The sequence below is a fragment of the Alexandromys fortis genome, unplaced genomic scaffold (assembly GCF_014885135.2).
Source record: "Alexandromys fortis isolate MF-2015 unplaced genomic scaffold, M_Fortis_MF-2015_v1.1 scaffold_64, whole genome shotgun sequence".
Lineage (NCBI taxonomy): Eukaryota > Metazoa > Chordata > Mammalia > Rodentia > Cricetidae > Alexandromys > Alexandromys fortis.
Genome location: NW_026067976.1, coordinates 3,392,407 through 3,414,743, shown reverse-complemented (window position 1 = coordinate 3,414,743; position 22,337 = coordinate 3,392,407). Strand labels below are relative to the sequence as shown.

General features: G+C 44.8%; 1 protein-coding gene across 1 annotated transcript in view; it reads left to right on the top strand.

The window, feature by feature from the left end:
• Adamtsl1 (ADAMTS like 1) overlaps positions 1 to 22,337 on the top strand; it is a 919,831-nt gene that overhangs the window by 886,141 nt on the left and 11,353 nt on the right. Inside the window, exons 25-27 of the mRNA XM_050157409.1 lie at positions 12,756 to 12,968; positions 14,638 to 14,818; positions 17,412 to 17,619. Of these exons, the coding sequence (XP_050013366.1) occupies positions 12,756 to 12,968; positions 14,638 to 14,818; positions 17,412 to 17,619 (602 nt within the window). The remainder of the gene's footprint in view (positions 1 to 12,755; positions 12,969 to 14,637; positions 14,819 to 17,411; positions 17,620 to 22,337) is intronic.

Genomic DNA, 22,337 nt, shown 5'->3' with positions numbered 1-22,337 from the left:
ATAACCTCTGTATCTCTGTCATATCCTTGAGAACTTCATTACTTCCAGGCACAAAAGCTATTCTGGGGTCATCTTGAACTCTCTTTGCTTTGGGCCTAGGGAGTAGAGCATTGCTTATTCAGACAACTACAATTTGGCCATTTGAACTTTGCTCCAAAGAACTCTTAATTTTATGATCAATCAATTGATAAACTAGTTTTGTTCAACTGTAAGGAAGAGCTGTTAAAATTGGGAAAGAAGTCATCAGCATCTGAAAAATCCCATGTACTGAACTATTTGTAAGGTCTGATGGACAACGGAGACACTTGTTTGCAGAGCAAACCCTGGGGAGAGAGCAAAAGGAAGCATTCTGGGAAATCATGTCTGTGTGTGAGCACTCAGATCACTAAGTCCATAAGCCCGTTTTCTGAGACATCACCTGCTCTGTTGCCCAGGGCCTGTGTTCTGCAGCAGCCAGCATTCACACCCAAGATCCAAGATCTTGGCAGACAGCAGACTGTGTTCTCCATTCCTGTGTTATCTTATATTAATTTTATATAAGACATTTTTCTTTAATGAACTTTTGTTGTGAAACAGTCTCAATTTTACACCTTGACAGGATAATATTAATTTTCCCATTTGATCCATTTGAGAGTATATTTCTGACCCCATTACCCAGTATATACTCCCTCAAGGTTAGCTAGTTGTCCCGGTAGCATCCTTATAGTAAAAGAATCCAACTCTGATAGCACATTGTGTTCAGCTGCTGTTTCTCTTAGCTGAACAGTTCCTTGGACTTCCTTGACCTCTGCGACAATACTTCTGAAGGGCACAGACTTCTGGACAGTGTATGCTTCAACTCAGGTGTCTGACGTCACCTCATAATTAAATTCAGGCTGTGAGTATTTGGCAGGAGCAAGCACCTGGCACTGGGTTCATCACCTTGTACCCAGTCATGTGATCATGGCAGCTGCTGCACCCTCATAGCTGATTTGAATTCTAATTGCTTGCTAAAATGTCTGTTGGGTTTTCCTTTGCAAAGTTATTTAATTTCTCTGGTCATCAGTCATATTCATAGGGAAGTACTTCAAATTGACTCAAATATTCTGTTCTAAGGTAGACTTAAAGGTTGTATGTATTTGCATAATTCGTGAATTCCTGCCATCCAGAGAACTATCATCTTGTGCTGTGATTTTTATTTTAGTAAAAGAAATTCCCAGATGCAGCCAACGAGGCTTTAAACCCTGTATCTCCTGACACTGTCATGTCATCCCCTGAGAACCCCAGTACTTCCAGGCTCCCCTCAGACTTTCCCCATTCCCGACCTAGAAAATAGTTCTAGAAGGTGCTACTGTGGTACCACTGTTGGCAGCACATATGCATGTACGCGCATAGCTGTACATGCAGCTCCAAGACTACAGTTTCTGTATTTGCCCCCATGTTAAACCATGAGTTCTCCCTTCAGCCTCCAATTCTGGCCCAGCACTACAGAAATGGATCTCCATTTCCTCTTTATTTGTAAGTATGTGGCCTCTACTGTTCTTAATGCATTTAGTGATTTGGTCAAGCCCTCTCTGCATAGGCTATCTCCTCTCACTGCTGTCTCTTGGCCTCACACACATTCTCACCCCACTTGCATTCATTCACCATCAACCAAACCACCACCATGAGCATCTTAGTCCATTTGCTGTTGCTATTTAATATATAGATATAGATATAGATATAGATATAGATATAGATATAGATATAGATATAGATATAGATGAGACTCAGTAACTCTAGGAAAATTTGGGGGTGGGGCTAGGAGCTTGTGGTTCAGGGAACTGAAACCCCCAAGGGCACATCATGGGCATCTTCTTAGCTCTTGGTGAGTATGTCTTTCTGCTTCGACTCCTGGTGGAAAACAGAAGGACAAGCAAACATAAAGAAAAGATTCCAAACTCCTCCTTCTGAGCTGTTCCTGTAAGAAAACACTTGGGCATTTATAAGGAGTCTGTCCTTCTGAACCAAACACCACTAAGTTTCACCTCTAAACACCACATCTTTCAACATGTATGTTTGGTTGGGAGTACACACTCAAACCAGAGCAACACCCTATGTGTACTTATTGTAGGAGGGCCATTTGTTCCTGGCTGCTCAGCTCCAAAGTAACCAAACAGAAATTATATTAATTAAATCACTGCTTGGCCTATTAGCTCTAACTTCTTATTGTCTATCTCTTACATCTTAATTTAACCCATCTCTATTACTCTGTGTACCACCATGAGGCTGTGGCTTACCAGGTAAAGTTCTGGTTTCTGTCTCCTGCAGGGCTACATGGCTTCTCCCTGACTCCACCTTCTTTCTCCCAGCATTCGGTTTAGTTTTTCCCACCTAGCTAAGTTCTGCCTTGCTATAGGCCAAAGCAGTCTCTTTATTCATTAACCAATAAAAGCAACACATAGAAGAACCTTCCACATCATGTACTTGGGATTTCACTGCCCAGACTTAGTGTCTTGTTCTCAACTATCTCAACTTCCCCTATCTGAACTTTGCCTCAGCCTCACACAGTGGGTTTTGGACTGAATTGTTTAAGAAGGAAAGGTGAGCAGTTGGGAAATTTCTGGTACACTACAGAAAACAGATTGCCTCCAGACTTGGAAGCGAAAGAGAAGAAAGTAGAGAGCAAGGAGCATAAGTGTTAGATGCTACCCAGACTTTGTAACCCTGGGGCATGAAGCATGGGGTTAGCCAGGACTCTGACTGCTGCCATAAGCAGGGAAGCAATCTCACAATGTCATCTCTTACCTGGTACCTTGTGGGAAGTACTCCTATATTGTAGACTTCTAACTTTAAGTAAGAGAATGTTGTTGGTACCCTTTCTACTACCGCTGTCTACATGGGGATTCTTAGCCTAGGTCCAGGAGCTTAAAACACTTTCTAGGCCCCAAGTGCATGTGCAAATGTGTTTTGTTTCTCATAAAAGAACATAGAACTTCCTTCAGAATCTCTAAGAGATCTGTGATCCATCAGCATTTACCTAATGACTGTATACAAAGGGATAACAGAAGGCCCAATCTTACTGAAATCAAAGTAAAGCATATAAAGAAAATGTTATTTGTTGAGTAGGAAATTTGTAACAATTGATTCAAAGTACCACAGCCTTCATGGTCTCATACAACACAAATTCATTCTCTTTTAATTGTGGGGATCAAAGTTTCAGAACAGACACTGCTAGGATGAAGTCAAGGTTGGCCAAGCTTCCAGAGGCTCTGAAGGGACAGCTGTCCCCTTGCCTCACCAGCTGCTAGAAGCCGCCTCAGTTCTCAGACTGTGACCATTGTTCTATCTTTAAGGATGACAGAGAGGACAACAAATTTTCTCTAACTCTACCTCTGTTTCTGCTCTTTTAAGTACCCCTCTGATTGCATTGGACTAGCCCTGATATTCCAAAATAATCTACCCAGTAGATAGATACTTTCTTACTCACATCTGAAAAGAGAAATTACCTATAAAGTAGCATGTTCACAGGTTTCCTGGTTTGTGGTGGGAACTTCTGAAGACAGAGGCCATGGTTCTGCCTACTGACTACAATATTCAAGAATGGAGAAACACACCAACCATCATACTTTGCTGCCCAAAATATGCATTAGCATGACATTTCTGGGGGACAAGTTGGCAATACATAATCAATATTCTTAGTGACACTAATTAACCCGTCAGTGCTCCTTCAGTGAGATGATGTAAGGGCCATCAGAACTCAGGCACAGAGCTGCTAAGAACTTTCCCTTAGCATAATTTATATTCATGACAAAATGGAAATTACCTAATTCTCTGTAGAGATACCATAAATAAAAGGTAATGATACATTTACATAAAGACTCTTTGGCAACAGTTTTGAAGGATGGGTAGATCTCCTATGTATTAATGGGAAGGCTCCAAGATTCTCTAAGTTACCTAGTGAGATATGTGCATCTATGGGTTGGAAGGACAATATCTAGAGGTGTGTTCCTCTGGGTAGTGGGAACTGAGGGGTTTCTTAATTGTCATATTTTTCTGAACTTTTGGTCCATAAAGAACTTTGGGCTGGTATTTTTTTAAAAGCAGCAAAATGAGACTTTTAACTAGGAAAAGAGGTATCAAATTCTTTCTCTGGTGAAAATGGCTGTTTTCTTTGGAGGTAAAAATATGTAGTGCACAGGCATTTAGTGGTTTTACTGGACCATTTGTTCTCAGCATACAGAAACCCTAATGATCTCATGTCCTAGACGGGAGCTTCTAGACCGCCACCTCTTCACATAAAGTTATATTTGGGCGCAGCCATGCTGATTCATTTAGACGTTGTCTGTGGTTGCTTTCAAATGACAATGAAAGCTGAGCAATGACAGAGATTGTATGGCCCCAGTCTACAGTATTCCCTATCTAGCCCTTCCCTGATAAAAACCCACCACTCCTGCCCGTGGCTTTCTTACTAGCAGCAGTGACACTAATCTACTACTCAGTTTTGAATCAAGTTTTTTGAGAGATTTACTATATAAACATCTTATAGTAAACACTTGTCATTTCAGAGCCTTGCTGATCACTCTTTCCCTACCATCATAACCCGAAAATACATATGGGGAGGGGAAAATCCATCACTATAGGAAAACATGGTTTTCCTGTATATATTATCCAGGATTTCTTATATTTGGTCTTTAGAAAGATTTAAGGATAAGATTTTAAGAAAATTTTAATTCTAGCTATTAAAGTAGAATATAGGTGTCCAAACTGTGAGCCCCTGTTCTGTCTAATCCTAAACCTTTAGGGTTCTATGTCTTTGCCATATTTGAGACACACCTTTGGGAAGCGCTGTGGGAACATTCAGCCCCCTCTCTGTATAAACTGATGACCTGACCTGTCCAGGTATGGTTGAGGGGGATATTTTCATTGTAGATATGAAAGAGAGTACAGCCAGAGGCATCTGTAAGAGTTCAGAGCAGAGAGAGAAAGTAGAAGATGGAACAAGGTCAGCCAATTGGGCCTGGCCAGGAGAAGAGGTGGGGAGGGGTGAGTGAGAGACGAAGACAAAGAGGGGACCAAGAGGTGAAAACAAGAGGGGTGAGAGGATAGCTGAAATATCAGGGATATAAAAGGAAACAAGCAGCTTGGGGGACAGGAATCTCCTGAGCTGGAGACAGTTATGTTGGAGGAAGAGGTGAGGAGGGTTAGACACTTGGGGTGCTCGAGGGAGCCTGGAGAACACATGCGCTCTGGTGTGCTAATAGGAGGATTAGACATTTGGGGTGCTCGAGGGACCCTGGAGAACACATGCTCTCTGGCGTGCTAATAGGCACCACAAAGAACCACAAGTGACCATTTGTGGCTCCTGCCGGTGATAAGGGAACTGGCTGCTTTGGTAGAGAAGAACCTGTTTCACCAGTTCCAGGAGAATGCTGGCTTTGGGGCCTGACACTGCCATCATTTACAGAGACGGAGTACACAGCCCTTTCCAGATGTATTCTCCACTGCAGCCCCCAGGCTCCTGACGTGAATGCTCTGTAGAACAAGGAGCCCAGAAAGGAAGAAATTCAGCCCAGCAGTTACCTGCTCCCATCTAGACAGTATGTGGTTTTGCCTCACCCAGGCCTAGATTTCTCCAAATGCCAGATTCCCTAAGGAGGCAGCCCTGGGTTTAGGGCTCTACATCCAAGGGGTTCTTTCCAAACTGAGAATTTTCCCACATGATCTGAACCATGCGACCTATCCAAATGCTCCAAGGGAATCTGTGGGTTATATAGGACCATGGTAGATCCAAAACCATACCCAAAGCAGATCAGACACCAAAGAAACATCAGAAATGTAGATAGCAAACAACCATTAACACATCTGAGCAGCCACCATCAGCACTTCGCATGGCCGTTATGCGTGCCCCAATACGAGCTGTGGGTTTCTGACCTCCTCTTCTAAAGATATCTCTATTTATGGGTCCCAGAAAAACCACACACTCTTGGAGCCTGCCTGCCAGAAGCCAGACATCATGGGCCAGATGTGTTCCTGTCCAGCAGCTGCCAGCCCACAGCGTCCTTCCTCGCAGTTGCTGGGGACCTCTGTCCTTACTCTTCCCGAACCTTTCTGTGGCTCTCATGCCTCTTCCAGCTTGCCCGCTTAGCTCTCATCTTTATTCGCTTCACTAACAGTGTTTATTATTTTCTTTACTTTGTTGAGAAGTTCCTGGAGCCTCAGGACCCATGAGGCTTATGCGCAAATAATAAATTCACCAAAGGTCTTCGCATTGCCCCGGCAGCCCCACCCCTCCACCGCACTCTGGAATTCCTCGTCAGCAGTTGTTCCTTCCTGTGCCCCGCCAGTGAACCCCAGTGCGGCCTCTCAGGATACCTGCTATGAATATTAGCCATTCTTCATCTCCGCTGCTGTTCTGTGGCTTTGGTTCAGTAGAAATGAACTGAAATGCGGTGTATCCAGGGCTCTAAGTGGAGGCTCCTTTTGCGTGTGCGCGCAGATGGGTTTTTATTTCTTTCGCGAGGGCTCTTGCCGGTACACAGAGCCAAACCTAGCCTGAGCTCATGAAGGCATGTTGGCTCTAGGCAGCAGTGGACTTGGGCTTACTCCCCAACCCAATCTGGTTCTTTTCTAGCTTGCCTCCCCATTGGCTGACGTGGAGTGAGCGCCGCTACTTTGCTCAGGAGAGCGCGCACACTGCCTAGGCTCCATAGCTTTTACCCCGCTCCTGCTGTTTCCATGTCAGGGTAGTTGCTCCTCAGTGATACTCCCAGTGTCCTGAAGTAAGGATTCATTTCCAACCAAACATGAAACACCAGCCTCCTTCCGTGCAGAGCATGGCTTGCTGGGAATGACTACGTAGACAGAGAGAAGAGCTCTGGCTTAAGAAGTGTGGCCCCACGTGATCCACGTCTGGGGACTCACGGGCAGGCATCTGTCAGTGGACTTGAGACTCCTCCTGGAGCCCCACACAGCTGGCAACCAGGCCTCCCTGGGGCCATGCTGTCCTCCCCTCCCGCTGGCCGGGTAGCACCTGCCAGCAGCCTGAAGGTAAAGTCAACCAGGGATTTATAAACCCAGAAAGTTGAACCTTTTTAAAAATGCTGATGTGTTTTTAAGAGGTGAGCTTTATGCCAAGAGCCTACTGGCAGAGAGGGACACGGGGGAATTCTGTGTATTATCCACGTGTGATAAGTTAAATCTAAAACAATTCTTACTGTGAATTTTAAAAATTGAACCAATTTTCTTGACCTTGCCTTCGCCTCTTCTCTCCCCGCCCCCCCCCTTCTGAAATGAGGTCCAGGCATCCCTGAACCAGTATGATGTTCAACACCCCAAACTCCACCTTCCACAATGAAATCCTGTTTTCATAGCCAAGACTGAGGGTGCCTGTGCCTCAGACATAGGCATCTCACCTTGTTGACCTATAAGAGAATTATCAGATCCTAGGATACACATAAGGGCAATCGACCAGCAATACCTAAATCATTATAGAGAAAGAAAGGCCTTGATCAAGTCATAAATCTGGTTGGAACTACTTTTCATGCTGAGAAATATATCAGATTCTTCCACCAGATGCCCAGGAGCATGGGAGACATTCGTATACCCCCTGCCAATGGAAACCCAAAGCTTACCCTTAGGGGTAGAGAGACATTTGGGGAATGGAAAACGGGCTTGTGTAGTTCTGTTTTTCCAGGAATGTTTTAAAGTTAGTTTTCTTTGGGCACATGTGCATGGGAATAGTCTTAGCCTGGTTATTTGACCAGCTTATTGGGAGGTCCCAGAAATCCGAGTGAAAATTAAAGTGGCTTGTCTTCCATGGCCTTCTGGGGTCCAGCTGACAAATGGGGAGTCAGGAACTGGGGTTTTCCAATATAAATTCATCATTTCTCCCAGCCCACTGCCTGGTGCCAGTTCCCCCCTCGCTCTCTGCTATTTTAGAGACTTGTTGCCCGGGGGGACCCAAGCTGAAAAAAAGCAGGGACCAGAAGGGGCAGTGAAATGGCGTGCCTATTCTGGTTGGTCACCCCATGGCCCTAGCCTGGGCCCCCACACCCTCTCAGACCACTGGCAGACCAGAAAGGCCTCTATAAATTCTAAAGTACCGCGAGAGTGTTTTCCAGTTTTGTAAAATTAAATTAAGGAAAGGCCTTCCAGACTGACTACGCCGGGTGCCAAGTCTCATCCCAGCACACATCATTTTTATAGTAACGTTTTTAACTCTGCGAAAAACACAGGATTATAATGAAAATGCTGACAGGCCTGGAGCCAGCTCATGAAGTAATCATGCCACGTCTTTAATATTTTTACACAGCATGTCCCAACCTGCCACAGCCTTCCTCTCCTTTAGATAGCAGTGAAGTAAGTAAAAATTCCCAGAGCGCCGCTTTCTCCTCCTCCCTCGGAATGTGCATTCCCATTTCTAAGGCTTTCTTCCTCATGGGCTCCTGGAAGCCCAGATACAGTCTTTGCTCTGTGACTGCTTTATCAGCCTAAGCTACTTTTTTTTTAATGCTTTTTATCTGGAGAAGTGGGGGGAGGGCGGGGATATACGTTCTAAACCTTACTTCTGCTCATTAAGGCTCAGGACTCATGAAAATGAACTCTGGATCTGTGGCTCACTCGAGTGACAGACAGCTAATGAATCTAGAGTTGGCTTCTTCTCTACGAAGAAGTCCACAAGCCAAGCTGCTTGCCAAAGCTCCTGGTGGTTTCCAGCTCTTTAACTCAACAGCAACAACAAATATCCACTGAACGGCGATCACTGTGCGTTCAGAGCCTCTTTGGAGATGGTGCCTCCAAAGCAGCCTTATCGGGTTACTTTAAGGTCCCTAGCGGCTCCTGTATTTACAGCATGCAAGAACACTGGAAGCCAGGGCCAACAGGCCACCTACTTTTCTACCCAGTGTTTATCTCACCTGTCAGACTTGGGCTGCTTCCCCGAAACAGGCTACTACAGTTCTAAAAAATCAATGCACAGTAAAGACACGGAGCTAATGAAAGCCAGTGAGGAGATTTAATAGAAGCAAGAGCATCAGCTGGGCGGAATTCCTGGCCTCGCTGGGGCCCGCTGACTCTGTCCTGTGTGGAGCAAGTGAATTCCTTGACCTTTGACTCATGCTTCCTAGGCCCAAATACCCTTTGGCTTCTTCTCTGCTTCCTATCAGTGTACAAGGACTTTATAGACATTCGGAGGATACATGGTTTTGCCTATATAGGTTACCTATAGGTAACAATGATCAGAACTAAGAATCTTTATATACTTTTTCTTATTTGGCTTATCTTCCCTCTAAACATCGTTTACTGTAGTCAGTATGTTGGAGGAGGAAGAGGAGATGACCATGGCAAAAGAAAAATTAAAAGCACAAAGCTTCATCCACCTGGCTATGGCTCAGCTGAGAACCACAGCAAGCCCAAGAATGGAGCCTTAAGGCGGTATTTTCTTTTGCTGGTGGAGGGAGGCTTTCTGCTGCCAGAACTCTCACTAGCTGGGCAGCTTTCTCCAACTGCTTCCCCTCAACCGCCCCCCCCCCCAGTGTTTAGCAGCTGTGGTCAGAGGACTGAGGACTGTCCGTCCCTCCAGTGGTCCATCTCCTCGGGAAGTCACAGGAAAGGCTAGCACTTGCGAAGCAGAGGAGGATGCAGGAAAAAGAGGTGTCCACCCCTCTTCCTTCCCCCTGCGCTAAACACTGCTGTACTTCTCGGCAGTGCAGAAACTGGGGCTTGGGAGTCCTGACTTGGCCTCTTTGGAGGCATGGAATACATAGCCCAGTTCTGGATGTCCTTGTATGTGGCACACAGAGAGAGTGCTCCACTTCAAAACGAAATGATTGATATGTCCTTTACCTTAACAAATGAGAAATATCCGTGACAGAAGGGAACCCCGTTACAAGGCAGGTTTTCTCATTAGCAATGAAACATGGATAATTACTCTCTGGGAACATACACAGTGGGAATTCACGTTAGACCTTTATTTTGACTATTGCTGCTGGAAATCCTCAGAGACCATGGTGCACACACTCACACACTCACACACACACACACGTGTACATAAAAGCTCAGGAGCCTGACTGCATGTACACCAAGAATGCTACTATTGAGGATGTTTAAGGGAGATACCTGTGTGTGCAGTCAAAAGTACTGAAAAATAAGACAGCAATGGAAAAGGCAGACAATTTTGCTTTGTTTTTGGTTAGAATTCATGTTTTCGGTCTCTCTCTCTCTCTCTCTCTCTCTCTCTCTCTCTCTCTGAAAAGTAGACCAAAGATGGACTTCCCTAAGACAATTTTTCAATTCATGATGAACAGTCTCAGACATTGAAAGTGTTCTCTCTATGGTCACTGTCCTGATGTGGAAGAAATCCCATCATCTATCCAGCAAATGCCCGTGGCCTTAGGAGGGAGAAGAGACTTTGGGAGTGCCCTAGTTAGGATGTGTATTCAGTAACCTATAACAAAGACCTCAAACACCCACGCCTCCTCTGTGCCTATCTGGGACCCCTTTAGAGTCCAACCTGAACTTTAGGGAGAGATTCCCAGGGCCACTTTCTACCCCCACCCACCCACCCACATTCATCCAACCAACCACCCACTGGACCCAGGGGTGGACCCTTAACCCTACTTAGCAGACACTTAAAGTCAGTCACCTTCCCTGCCCACTTTGCCTAGCAGAACTTAAAGAACCGAGACATTCCTTTTTCAAGTCCTTGTGTACAGGAAAATAGCCCAGCCTGGTCTGACAAAATACAGTTGCCTGCTAGGTTCCGCAGTAAACTTGCTTCAAACTTGCAGGGATCTAGCCACAGAGTGTTGTTGCCCTTTTCTTCCCAACAGAAAAAGCCAACAGAATGGCTGGCTGTCCATCTGCAGGATGGAGGGAGGGAGGGGGCGGGACAAGTCTTTTTGTTCTATGTCGTTATCCTCCTTTCCAGTCCCTGAATAGAACTAGAAGCTACAGTTCGTATGCCAGGGAGGCTGAAGAAAGCCTCTGACCTGAGCGGCATTCATCTGTAATTCAGGACTTGATTTGATCTGAGAAAGAGAAAACAGGAAGGGTGCCCAGCAGCATCTTTCTAGAGGACAACCAAGCCAAAATCTTCAGAATCAAGAGTGGCAAGAAAAGTGAAGTCAGAAATCATTTCTGACTTCAACAGGGCTAAAGGAGGGAAGGTGAACCACCAAAACTTTTTGGTAAACTATAAAACATTTAGGAAAGGGGCTGGAGAGGTGGTTCATTAATTAAGAGCACTGGCTACTCTTGCAGAGGACCTGGGTTCAGTTCCCAGCAATAACATGGTGGCTCACAGCCATCCATTACTCCAGTTCCAAGGGATCTGCCACCCTGTTTTGACCTCTGCACATACCAGACATATGCACTTGGTATACATGGATATATGCAGGCAAAGCTCTCATAAACATAAAATAAAAATAAATGTATTTTTCAAACCGTTTAGAAGACAAATGATGGGCTGGCCCAACCTTATGTTTAACTTGTGGAAAAAAGAGTTGACTAGACCAACTATAGGGAAAGCAATTATTTAGATACTGAGTCATTCCTGAACATTAATGAATGGAATAATGAAAGCATGAGTTATGAATAATTTTAGATTCATACTAAGTAAATAAAAAGGCCAATGAACTTCCATGCCTTGCCATGCTGCTGCATTAAATGCCATTCCTGCATTTGTGCTTCTACCTTAAGATTTATAGATATTGAAATATACAAATTCTGACTGTGCAAATATTGTTCAGTTTGCAAAATCGTGGTTTTCATTGGTGTGTGCACGAATATGTGTGTGTGTTTCACTGCACTTGGCTCTTATTTGCCCCCATGTACTATCCTCTCTATCCCTCCTCTCATGCTGGTTCCCTTCCTACATCCAAATAGTCACCCGTTACTTTGTCTTCTTAATTTCATACAAGCTGGGAGCTCCCTGGAAGAGAGGAGGTTGTCCCAACTACCTTCTTAATACTCAGAACTGTAGGTGCCAAGTAGGACACTTGCTGAGCTACACTGAAGAAAACCTCAGTTTCTCTGCAGTTTGTGAGCTTCGAAACAACTTTTCTCGTGAGGCTAAGTCATTGGGCTACAACAGCAAATCTAGCAAGTGCCCAGATCCACAGGATATGTGGTTTTCCTCACAATGGCAATCTATTTTACCAATTTCATAATATGTGTTCAATTTAATATCTTAGAATTTTAATGTATCAAAATATGTTGTAGCTACACAGAATAGGTTGCACATATCCAACACATGCCTGGTTAAGAGTTGTCAAAAAAAAAAGCAAGGGTCTTCATTTATGGACAAATGAGGCCAATGTATAAAATTATTTTCCTAGTAACTGCTGACAATATATTACTTCAAAAATAGTATAAAATAACATGGAGACAGGGATTAGATTTAAATTGGTAGAAGTTTGATTCTTAAGTCTTACTTAAGAGTATTATATTTTTTTTTCTCACCATGTAAAGAAAAACTTCCTTTATAAATGAATCAGTGGAAGAGCTACCAGGAAAAAAAAAAAAACTTTCAACAAATTATGGCAATTGCGCCATTGTTTCAGAAGTCAGCGTAGAGGCAAGAAGAGGAATAGTCACTTTGTGTGAATGAAGAATAGTCGCCCTCCCAGAAGTCCAGAGAGTGAAAACACCCCTTTCCTTGGGAAAAACAAGCATAATAAAAACACTATCAGTAAGACCGTGACATGTGTACAATTCCTAGAGCCATGGAAACCCTCATGAGCGCACCAGGAATGTGGGGTTTGGCTGTACCACGGATGTCTTCTCTCTTCTTCTAGGCTGCCCCATCAAAGGTCACCCCACCCCCAACATCACCTGGTTCCAAAATGGCCAGCCAATTGCCACTGCCCCGGGGCTGACCCACCACATCTGGGGAGCAGGACAAATCCTCCAGGTGGCAAATCTCAGTGGAGGGCCTCAGGAGGAGTTCAGCTGCCTGGCTCAGAATGAAGCAGGAACGCTCACGCAGAAAGCGTCTCTGGTGATCCAAGGTAAGAACTCTCCAGGCTTGGAGCAGCGACTTATTTGGGAATCCATTCTCTAGTGGAACTTACTGATATTCTTCGTGGGGAATGTCTCTGTGCCGTGAAACCTTACCTTCTACCACCACAGAGCACCTGGGACCTGTCCCGGCTGAACCTGGAAAAATCAGGATGGAGAGGGCCTCCCTGTCAGTTCCACACGCTTCCTTTAAGCTGATTTAACTAGGAAAGACTACACACCGCACATTTTTAAGAAATCCACGTCTTCCCTGCTGATTCTGTTTAAAAGTATATCTTGATCTAACCAGCGGGGTGGGGTCACTTGCTTCTGCCTGGAGAGAGAGTAGCGTAGGCCTCATACTCCAGGCTGTTCAGCCATAGTCGCATGCAAAGGGCTTTCTAGGCACCTTTCTTTTGGCTTTGGTGCTGGCTAAATAAATAAATACACCAAAAGAACAAAAGAAAACAGCGCTGATTAAAGCAGCCTGCATGGCTCAGGCATGAGCCTTCCAGGAACACAGGCAGGTCAGCAAGGTCATACTCACTGCACAGAGCTGCTAAGGAGCTGGAGGAAAGGCCAAGCTGGCCTCTCTATGGAAACTGGGGGAGGCTGCTTTCCATGGGCTGATTCTACCGCACTGTATGCAGCTCTGTGGAGAAAAACAAAATGCTATGGATGTCCTCCCAAGACTGAGGACTCTGAGAAGGATGGCTTGCTTTCACTGATGCTTCATGAAAAGAGAGTTTTTTTTTTTTTTCTAAGCACACAGATCTACTGCTGGAACAACCTCCCCTGCCGCTTGGCTCTCCAAAGAGGAAAACGAATCTGCAGTGTTTGTAACACACAAGCATTAGCAAATGTGAACCCCAACGATACCAAGCAATGTTTATTTTAACAGCCTTCCCTGCAATACGTCACAGGTCCCCAAACAGAGATACCACAGAGCAGGGCTCTTCCACACACATCACTGTCTCATACAAAGGGGAACTCTTGGGGCTGGAGAGATGGCTCAGAGGTTAAGAGCATTGCCTGCTCTTCCAAAGGTCCTGAGTTCAATTCCCAGCAACCATATGGTGGCTCACAACCATCTGTAATGGGGTCTGGTGCCCTCTTCTGGCCTGCAGGCATACATGGAAGGAATGCTGTATACATAATAAATAAATAAAAAACAAAGGGGAACTCTTCGCATATAGACTGTGTTTTGTAAAATTTACAAATTCCAACTCAAATCCATGCTTTTAAACATGATTAAGTACCTTGATATATTTCTACCTCTCTGTAGAAAAATAAAGTCACTTTGTGATGAACCAAAATGAAAAAAAAGAAGGACTTGAGCAAATATGATTAATAAATAATAACCGCTGTGACTGTGGGCTAAATACTGTGGCCTGGTACTTGTGGAGTCAGGCCTTTCCTGCCATCTTACTCAGGCCTCACCATACTTCGTGAGGAAAGGGGCTCTGTGTTCGTTATTTTTCTGGGTGAGCTGCCGGAGGCTCCTGGAGCCCAGTGGCCTTGCCCAAGTTTGTTGGGATGGCGCCGCCCCACCTCCTAAGCAGATGGCGTGTTTACACAGCCCCTCTCAGCTCACTCATCTTTCCCCTGCCCAGAAGGACATGCGTGGGCAGTAACACCATATCCTCTTCCCTCTGATCCTCTCCCCGCCCCCCATGACAGATTACTGGTGGTCTGTGGACAGACTGGCGACCTGCTCAGCATCCTGTGGTAACAGAGGGGTTCATCAGCCCCGCCTCAGGTGCTTACTGAACACCACGGAGGTTGACCCTGAGCACTGCGCTGGAAAGCCTCGGCCCGCCGTGCAGCCTGTTGCCTGCAACCGGAGAGACTGCCCTTCTCGGTACGTCTGCCCTTCCGGCCCAGCCGCTGGCCCTGACTATTAGCTAGCTGTTGCACCATGCAGAAAGAGATGGCCTCCAAGTAGACCCCTGCTTTCAGCTCTCCTCATTCCCTCCCATTCCGCCAGCAGAAGCTACCTAGGCTGTCAGGTCCTGAGAGTCTGTCCAGTAAAGAAGTATGTCCCAGGGTGGGGCCAGAGGCGACACCCATCCTGCGGTCATAAACTGCCGTTCTGGGTTGTTTGGAACGTATTTCCTATAGAAAAGCTGAAGAGAGAAGGACTACTGGGCTCAACTCCGACTTTTTCCTTTCTGTCTACCTAAATGCCTCTGCTAGTTAATTTTAAGGAAAACTTACCTTTTTACAAGCAGTTGCATCTCACTAAAGTTGGACTGCATCTCCATTTTTCTATAGCTGCTCTAACTCTGGATGCAGTCCCTGCTCTTTAGATTCGTAGTTAGGCTGCAATGACACCCACCCTCTCCTTCGCTCGTTTAACTCTGGCATCAGGAAGCCCTGAGTCCCGCTGAGCTCATATCCCCGGGTCTTCAGGCAGTAGCTAACGGGTAATGGATGGGGTCGGAGTTGGCACCAGCATGGCGCTCTGCAACCCAGGAGACTTGGCTAGGATCTGAAGGTCCCCTATCTGTAGGGCTTTGCTATACTGCTCCGGCAACTGCTTTGTGTTTTGCCAGCTGAGTCATAGGGAGCAGCTGAGACTAGGAGAGACTCCATGAAATATGAAACACACTCATTAATATCAGCAGTTTGACTCGCTGACGGGAAGGTTTCCACGGGAATGATTAATGTCCTTTTATACCCTTCCTGAACAGTAACACGGCCCATAGCTCTCCTTTCTCAAAACCCCCACCCCGGCTCCTGAAAACATCACTGAAATGTATATTTAGAAATCAAAGTTGATTGAAACGCGGGCCTGACATTCACCAGGGACAGAAGGATCTGGAAGACCGCCCTTGCCAAGCTGCATGAAATGAAGAAGAGATCTTTCCCGTGCCAGGAACCCTGTGATTTGATTTGGTGATGGTCAGAGCTAATCAGCCTAATTTACTTCAGCAGCTGACATAGTAATGGCCATCTCTTCTTAGGTTTCAATGCTTCCAGTGGCTTTAAAACACCTTGTGCCTGCTTCCTAAACACGACATTTCCTTGGCCTAGAAACCCACTTAAAGTCATCCTCCCCAGACCAAGGCATTGAGAAACTGCCACAAACTAAGTCAGCTGCAGATCCTGTTGGAAGAAGGAATCTCTTCCTAGTCTCTCCATGCACTTCTTTTGAAAACCAAACGTGGTCCCACTTGGCGGGGAAGCCCCATAGGGTTCCATTTGACTAGAACGCCAGTCCCGCTCAAGGGCCACGTGAGCATCCTCTCGTACATCCATAGGCATGACCCTATCTTCCAACTATCTTCTGACTATCTGCTCTAACCCAGGTAGCTGTTCATCTACTGTATCACAACTGGCGGGGGCTTCCTGGAGTCTACAATTGGCAAGAAAGGACCATGACTCTATAATTATCTGTATGTGCACGCGTGCAGAAGAGGGCTCCTACATGACTGCATATACACTGTGGACTAAGGACTTCACAGTGTCCCCAGATTATAGAATGGCTTTATGAGGAAAGCTCATTTGTCATAGTTTTGGTCAGTTTTACTCCTAGGGACTTGTTATATTCTGAGAATAGATATTTATACTACACATGCAACCCTCCAAGATATATGACTTCTACACTGACTTACTAATGGTAGGAATTACCCTAAAAATCTAGAATGATCTTTGACTACTTCTGAAAGGTGAAGCAAGGTTCCAGACAAAACCTTGACTTCCATGAAACCTCCTAGCTCAAGAGGTAATGTGTTTGGACCCAGCTCTCCTAGGAAAGGGTCCTTCCCTGACACAGTGCAGTGTAAGTTCTAACTAAAAGCTTTCTAGCCACAATTTCTCTCATGTGGGGGAACTTAAAGCAACCAGCCCTCAATATAGTCTTTCCTTGTCAATGTTCCAATTTTAGCAATTTTGTGGGGCTGCAAGGAAAAGTCATCCAAATGGCATCATAGAAATCCATTTCCAAGACCAGAAATTAAGGCATCCACAGGGCCATGTGCTCTTTGTAAAGACTAGGGGTGAATTTGCTCCTTATCACCCCCATATTCCAGTACCTCTTAAAGTCCCTGGTGTGTGGCTGCTCCTGTTCCCTGGTCATTCTGCCACCTTTCACCCATATGCGTTTCCCTCTGGTGATGGCCTGTAGGGTCTGCTCGTATAATCTCATCTCCAAATCCTGCCTATGGTGCATGCCTGTAACTCCAGCATCAAGCCAGGAGCATCACAAGTCCAAAGCCCAGCTGTGTCACATACTGAGACCCTGTCTCACAAACAACAAGAAACCCTTATCTGAAAGCAAGTTAGCATTTCTGGGTTTCAGAGACACGGCGTAGACATTTTACATTTTTCTGAGTAAATCTTGGGGAAATGTCCCTCAGATCAACATCCAAGTGTATTGAGAAGAACAAGCAAGGTTTATTTCCCCCAGGCCTTATCCTCTGCAATTGCCCTCATGTCTGCTTTCTCCTCAGGTGGATGGTGACCTCCTGGTCTGCCTGTACACGGAGCTGTGGTGGAGGCGTCCAGACACGCCGGGTGACCTGTCAGAAGTTGAAAGCATCTGGGATTTCTACCCCGGTGTCCAATGACATGTGCACTCAGCTGGCCAAACGGCCCGTGGACACCCAAGCCTGTAACCAGCAACTGTGTGTGGAATGGGCTTTCTCCAGCTGGGGCCAGGTGAGGAGCCACAGAGGTTTCGTTTGATTGTTTTGGTTTTTGGTTTTGAGGGCAAATCTGCAGATAGAAACCTTGCCGTAGTAGGAAGAGAAATGCCACCTCCTCTGTCTCACATTCCCTCCTCTCTCTAACCCCACCCAGTGTCACTTCTGCATCCCCTATCCGAACACGTGTAAGGTTTTCTGAGGCATTAGCACACTCCTGAGACCTGTTGCTTTTCATTTTATGACCCCAAGACTTTCCTATAACTGGGAACTTCAGAGGAATGCGATGTGGCTCTGCCCCAGGGTTCTCAGCTAGTTCCACAGATCAGAAACGTCACTGGGAAAACTTTTAAAACAATGATGACTAGCCCATACCTCCCAAAGGTGGGAGCCAACTGCACTGTAGTGAGACTCAAGCAGGCTTTGGAAACTGGAAACCATCAGCCCACACCAAAAGAAAGGTGATGCCAACTGGATCACCTTGAAACCTATGCCTCCTTCCTCAGTTCTCTGCCTAGAGGTTCACATTCAGAGATTCACCAGTCTGGACGTAAATACATTTTAAACAAAAAAAAAAAAAAAAAAAGAGGCTTTAATGCAGATACTCGCACCAGATCTACACCCAAGACTTGGAATCCACAAGGTCTAATTACATTAGTGGGAAGCCGATAAAAGCACAACTCACGAGGCCTACACACTCGGTGCAGTCAGGGCAAACACACATCCTGACATAGTTCCTGCTGACGTATCATCGAGCACACACCTCGTCTACATACAATCATGAGCAAGCACACTTGTTTAAAGAAACAAAAACATGTGGTTTGTCATCTTACATGAACAGCAGTTTCGTTAAAATTGTACAAGACCAGGCAATTATAAGAATGACCCCAGCATTCTGGAAAGTTATTTGTCCTTGAGCATTTGAGGCCTACAGGTTAGAGGCATTCTTGTCTTATAGATCGCTTAAGCACAGTAAATTAAACTTAAGATCCAGTGCTAGCCATCATGAGATCAATAGTGCACCAGTGGTCCTCGTTTGGCCAGAGCCTCAGGATGAAGCCTCCTTCAGCTATAGTGGAGGTGCCGTATTAACTTCATCCACTGAGAGGAAGTGTTATGTTTAGTTGTGCTTTTAAAAGGGGACCACCCCAAAGAGAAGTTTCTGGGGGTGAAGAGAAGTCAAGGGGAGTGTGGTCATGGGTATACTCTCTCATGCCTGGACCAGGTGAGACTGTGCACCTATCAGAACCTCTGTCCTGAGGCCTGTTAGATACTAAGAACAGTCTCCCTACTTGTACACCTAATTCACCAAATGGCCTGCAGCCTCCTTCTACAGTTTCACATTGTTGTTCTCACACTCAAAAATCAGGTGTGTAGAAGTGCGGATAGGAAATAATTTCATTGTATATATACCGGTTAATCCCGAAATCTGTGGTTAAAAAAGTATTGGGGGATCTACTGCGTGTACAAGAGATACCAACAGAATGATTTGCAGGTGGTGCCCACCAACAGGTAGCAGCATCAGTCTGGCTATTCTTGGTTCATCTGGGACTGGCACTAACAGACAAAGTGACTTTTCCGACTGGCCAGACAAAATTGTAACGTGTTGGAATTAGCTCTCTGCACATTCCTGTTCGAAGTGCAATATAAAACACGTTTGTTTGAGAGCTTTTTTAAAAGCCCAGCAATGAGCTCTCATATGTATGACCAAGTGATTACAGCAGACTGCCACACCATTTTAGGAGAGAAAGAATCATCTTTTAACATATATGTTGGGTGATGGCAAGAAATGAAGTTGGTCCCTTACACCATAAATTTCACTTTTAAAAATAAAATTCTTAGAAGAAAACGGAGGGCTAATCCTTCACAACATCGAACTTGGCAATAATATCCTCGATATGACACTGCCTTAGTTTGTGTGGCCCTAACAAAATTCCGCATATGGATAATTTGTAAAAATAATTACTTCTTACAGTTCTGGAAACTGAAGTTTGTTGTCAAGGGTGTTGCCCGTATGGTAAAAGCCTTTCTTCCATGACAGACACCACACGGCATGAAAGCAGGCATGCCAGCACAAGTCTTACAGAGCCACTAATCTCACAGGGAGGCACCATCCTGAACACCTCAGTCAGCCCTAATTATCTCCCACAGTGCTGCTCCCCTTCCCCAGATATCATCAACATATAAAACTAAGAGTTAATGTCCAACATATAAACTCAGAAAATCTATCCAGACCATATCAGGACAACAAAAACACACCACCGTTAAGGGTTTTTGTCCATCAACTGGATACTATCGTGTGAGTGAAAAGGCTGCCTAGGGCATAGGAGGACATACTTGAAATCATAACTCTGAGCAGAAGCGAACAAATCCATAATGGCTTAAAATTCCTACAGCTGAACAACAACATAGATAGATAGATAGATGCTAGATAGATAGATAGATAGATAGATAGATAGATAGATAGATAGATAGATAGATAACTTTAACTTGCTTGCTTTCCTTGGGCAAGTATTTGAATAGTCATTGTAGTCATTGTATGGGGGAAATATTAGAGAAAAGTCAACAACAGTACTTTACTGTGAAGAGCCACTGTCAAAGGCTCAAGGCAGCCAGAGCTACATAGAAAAATGCTTTCTTGAAAGAAATCCCACAATGCATTATCACTTTATACTCATTAGGATGATTATTTTTTAATAAATGGCAAGTTTGGTGTTAGCTGGGCAGACGCTCAGTGGTAGAGCACTCACCTAGCATACACCGTGCCTGCATTTGAGCCTCTGCTCTGGGAGGAAAAAAAGTTTAGTAAAGATGAGAGAAATTGAATTCCTAGCGTGTTGCCCATAGGAAATAAAATATGGTTTAGCTATGGTAGACAACAATGTTGGTTCCTCAAAATATTAAAAAGGAAACAACAAAGGAGAGGTGGAGAAAGGAAAGTGACCAGAATCTATTATATGCATATATGAAATGGACAAAGAACTAATTATTTAAAAAATGAAAAATAATTACTGCATATCCCAAGAATAACAGTTCTACTGAGCATACCAAAATGGCATTGTCATGTGCCAGTGATCCCCAGCCAATGACTAACCATAACATACAATAGTGATCCGATAAGATTCCATCACCTGGAATGGAGAGATGGCGCTATGGTTGAGACTGCTCATTCCCAAGGGAGCCATCTCCCGGCATCTATATATGGCGGCTCACAAACACTATAATTCCAGGCCCAGGGAGCTCGTTGGACTCCTGAATGGACATGGTGAGCACACAAACTCACTCACATACATATAATTATATCAAGTCAGGAGAACAGGTAAGCTGCCAGCCTGCCCAAGGAACTCTCCCACACCCTTGGTTCAGTTCCCAAACACCCAATCCACTGTCACCCCTTCCTGTCACACTGCTCACCACTGCTGCCATGCCCCTGACCCCAACTCAGACGTAAATCCACTGCTCAGGTACAGGTCATGCCAGCCATAACAAGCCCCCAATTCGGGCAAGGATCCCTTGCTCAACCTAAGGTCACACTAGCTGCCAGAAGTTCAGCCTCCAAACTAGACATAGAATCCCTGTTGGACCAGAGGATACACGGGGTTGCCAGAATTCCAGGTCACAAAGACCAGAAGACCAAAGGAGAAAGAAACATAGACCAAGGAACAAAACACCCATCCAACAAAGACAAACTCAGAAATCAGCACGTAGACCTAAAATCACTTCAAACCCAGATGCCTAGACACCACAACAACATCCAGGGCAATATACCTCACCTGAACCCAGCTACTACAGCAAGCCCTGAAAATTCCAACATAGCTGAAGCACAAGAAAAATACCTTTAAACAACCCTTATGAAGATGATTGACGTCCTTAAACAGGAAATTTTAAAAAAAAAAAAGTTAGAAAAAAGCCAAGAAAAAACCAGTTGAAGGAAACAAAACTGTTAAAGACCTGAAAATGAAAATAGAAGCTATAAAGAAAACACAAACTGAGAAAATTCTGGGAATGGAAAATCTAGGTAAGTGAACAGAACTACAGATGCAGGCACCACTAGCAGAATACAAGAGATGGAAGAGAGGATCTCAGACACTGAAGATACAATACTAGATACATCAGTAAAAAATGCTAAATCTAAACGATCTGGGACACTATGAAAAGACCAAAAATAATATGAATAGAAAAAAAGAAGAATCCCAATTCAAAAGAATATTTTCAACAAGATTATAGAAGAAAATTTTCCTCAACTAAAGGAGGAGATGCCTATAAAGGAAGGTACAAGAAGCATACAAAACACCAAATAGATAGGACCAGAAAAGAAAGTCTCCTCACCACTTAATAATCAAAATATTAAAACATACAGAACAACAAAAGAATATTAAAATCTGCTAGGAAAAAGGCCAAGTAACATATAAGGGTAGACCTATTAGAATTACACCTAACTTCTCAATTGAAACTGTAAAAGACAAAAGGGCCTGGATAGATGTCTTTCAGACTCTCAGGTCCAAATCAGGAGGAGGAGAGAGAGCACAAGCAAGAAACTCAGGACCGCGAGGGGTGCACCCACACACTGAGACAATAGGGATGTTCTATCGGGAACTCACCAAGGCCAGCTGGCCTGGATCTGAAAAAGCCTGGGATAAAACCGGACTCGCTGAACATAGTGGACAATGAGGACTACTGAGAACTCAAGAACAATGGCAATGGGTTTTTGATCCTACTACACGAACTGGCTTT